General features: G+C 43.3%; 1 protein-coding gene across 1 annotated transcript in view; it reads left to right on the top strand.

Annotated features, from left to right (window-relative positions):
- Nucleotides 1-198: 198 nt before the first annotated feature.
- Nucleotides 199-1,898, top strand: part of LOC104166649 (thiopurine S-methyltransferase-like) — a gene marked incomplete at its 3' end in the record, with an annotated part of 2,785 nt that continues 1,085 nt past the window's right edge. The window contains exons 1-2 of the mRNA XM_009706659.1: nt 199-348; nt 1,146-1,238. Coding sequence (XP_009704961.1) covers nt 209-348; nt 1,146-1,238 — 233 coding nt within the window. The remainder of the gene's footprint in view (nt 349-1,145; nt 1,239-1,898) is intronic.

Genomic DNA, 1,898 nt, shown 5'->3' with positions numbered 1-1,898 from the left:
ATGCTCTGTCCCCTTCAGGGCAGCTACACCTAAATAGTCGCCAAATTATCATCTCTTAACCCGCACTCAATTTTTATTTTTTAATTTTTTTTTTTTAATTTGATTCTAGGAAGTAAGAGCCAGTTCCCAACTATTCATTGAGTGGGGGTAATTTTTCTCTCTTTATTTTTTTTTTTTTTTCCACAGCTACTGGCTCTCCCTGGGGACGATGGAGCGCCCAGCAGCTGCCTGCGGGGTCCTGGCGGGCTCTGATCCTGGGTCACAGAAGGGCCAAGTGGTGACCGAGGAGGAATGGCTGCAAAAATGGGAAACGGGTAAAATCGGGTTTCACAAGGAACAAGGGCATCCGTACGTGACTTCACTCTTCTGCCTAAGCTGTTTATGCTGCGACATTAATGACTCGTTCAAGACACTTAGTAGAAAACAGAACATTTACAAAAGGAAAATTATTTTGCACAGGCACTGCTTGAAACTAAAATAAATATATGTTTTTTTGTGACCTACATTTGTGAAAAAAGGGCAGAGAAAAGACAGGATTGAAATTAATTTAGAACTTTTACTCTTGAATCGGGTTTTAAACCACAAAGCTTGGGTAGCTTGGCTAAAAATCTTGAATTTTCCGATGCAGAAGCTCTGCACTGCTGTTCACGAGTTATGAAACTGGGGCCTAAAACAATATGCAGGGGCCATCGGAGCAATTATTGTGCACTGCCAGACAGGGACCTAAGAGAGCAAACCTGATTATATAGTCTTTCAACCAGCGAAACTTACATTTAAGACCTGCAGAAGTGATTTGATTGATACAGAAGTTTAATAATCGTTCTGTTTAAGCCATCTGTTTTGGTCCTCTTGGAGGTGGGTGGGTCGGTTGGTTTGTTTACTTGAAAAGACAAACAGAAAACACAACAAACAGAAATGTGCTTGTTTCTAACAGAAATTAAATTTACTTTCTTTCTAGGTAAATGGAAGGTGAATGTTTCTTATTTTAATGTTTTTATTTCTGATGGTATGAAGCAGGTTGAACTAAGAACCTATGCTCCGTCATGGAGTTCGTGTGCTACCTGACATAGCGTGTAGCACTTGGCTTTTGATGTGCCAGCACAAATATTTGTAATGTTAAATAAAACATGTCTTTTCTTCTGCAGGCTCCTCCAGAAGTATCTGGATGTTCTTCTAAACGGCAGGAGTGGACTGAGGATATTTTTCCCACTTTGTGGTAAAGCAGTAGAGATGAAATGGTAAAGCACAGATTATAAGAGCAAAAGTCTTATTTGATGTGGGGAGGGAGGGAGGGAGAGGGGGAATTCCCAACTTTCTGTTGGCGAATGGAAAAGTGCCGCGTCTCGGCTGGTAGGAAAGCGGCGTCGCTGGAGGCTGAAGGGAGGAGGAAGTTGGGTTTCATTTGCTGGCGTTTTGTATAGGAGCATAAATGGGATGGCTAAGGACTAACCTGGAAGTCCTCCCGATTGTCCCGACTTCAACTTGGAGAATGCTGAATTTATGCCGGACAGAGTGATTGAAGGGATGCCCTTACCACTGCTGCTTTCGGTGGCGATGCCGGCTTAAATTGCCTGCAACGAGGTCGGTTGTGCCAGAGCACATTTTCAAGGGACCACGTGGCATGTCACACTGGAAACTTAAATGATTTGGGCTAGTAACAACTTCCTCTTTTTTACATTTATTTTACTTTTACTTTTCTTTAGGTGGGTTATATTTGTAATTGGGGGCTGTGTAAGCCAGTGGGGTTTTTTTTCTTGGAGAGAGGGGGACGCAAACCACAAAACCCTGACTGGGCTGCAGCCTCAAGGAATCCAGTTAGTCCCAGTTATCAGGTTTTGTCATGGTGACGACTTACTAGGCTGACGGCAGGCTGCAAGGCACGTTGCTGTTGGGCTGAG

Source organism: Cariama cristata, unplaced genomic scaffold (genome assembly GCF_000690535.1).
Source record: "Cariama cristata isolate BGI_N322 unplaced genomic scaffold, ASM69053v1 scaffold21208, whole genome shotgun sequence".
In the NCBI taxonomy this organism is placed as follows: Eukaryota; Metazoa; Chordata; class Aves; order Cariamiformes; family Cariamidae; genus Cariama; species Cariama cristata.
This window is presented reverse-complemented; position numbering and strand designations above follow the sequence as displayed.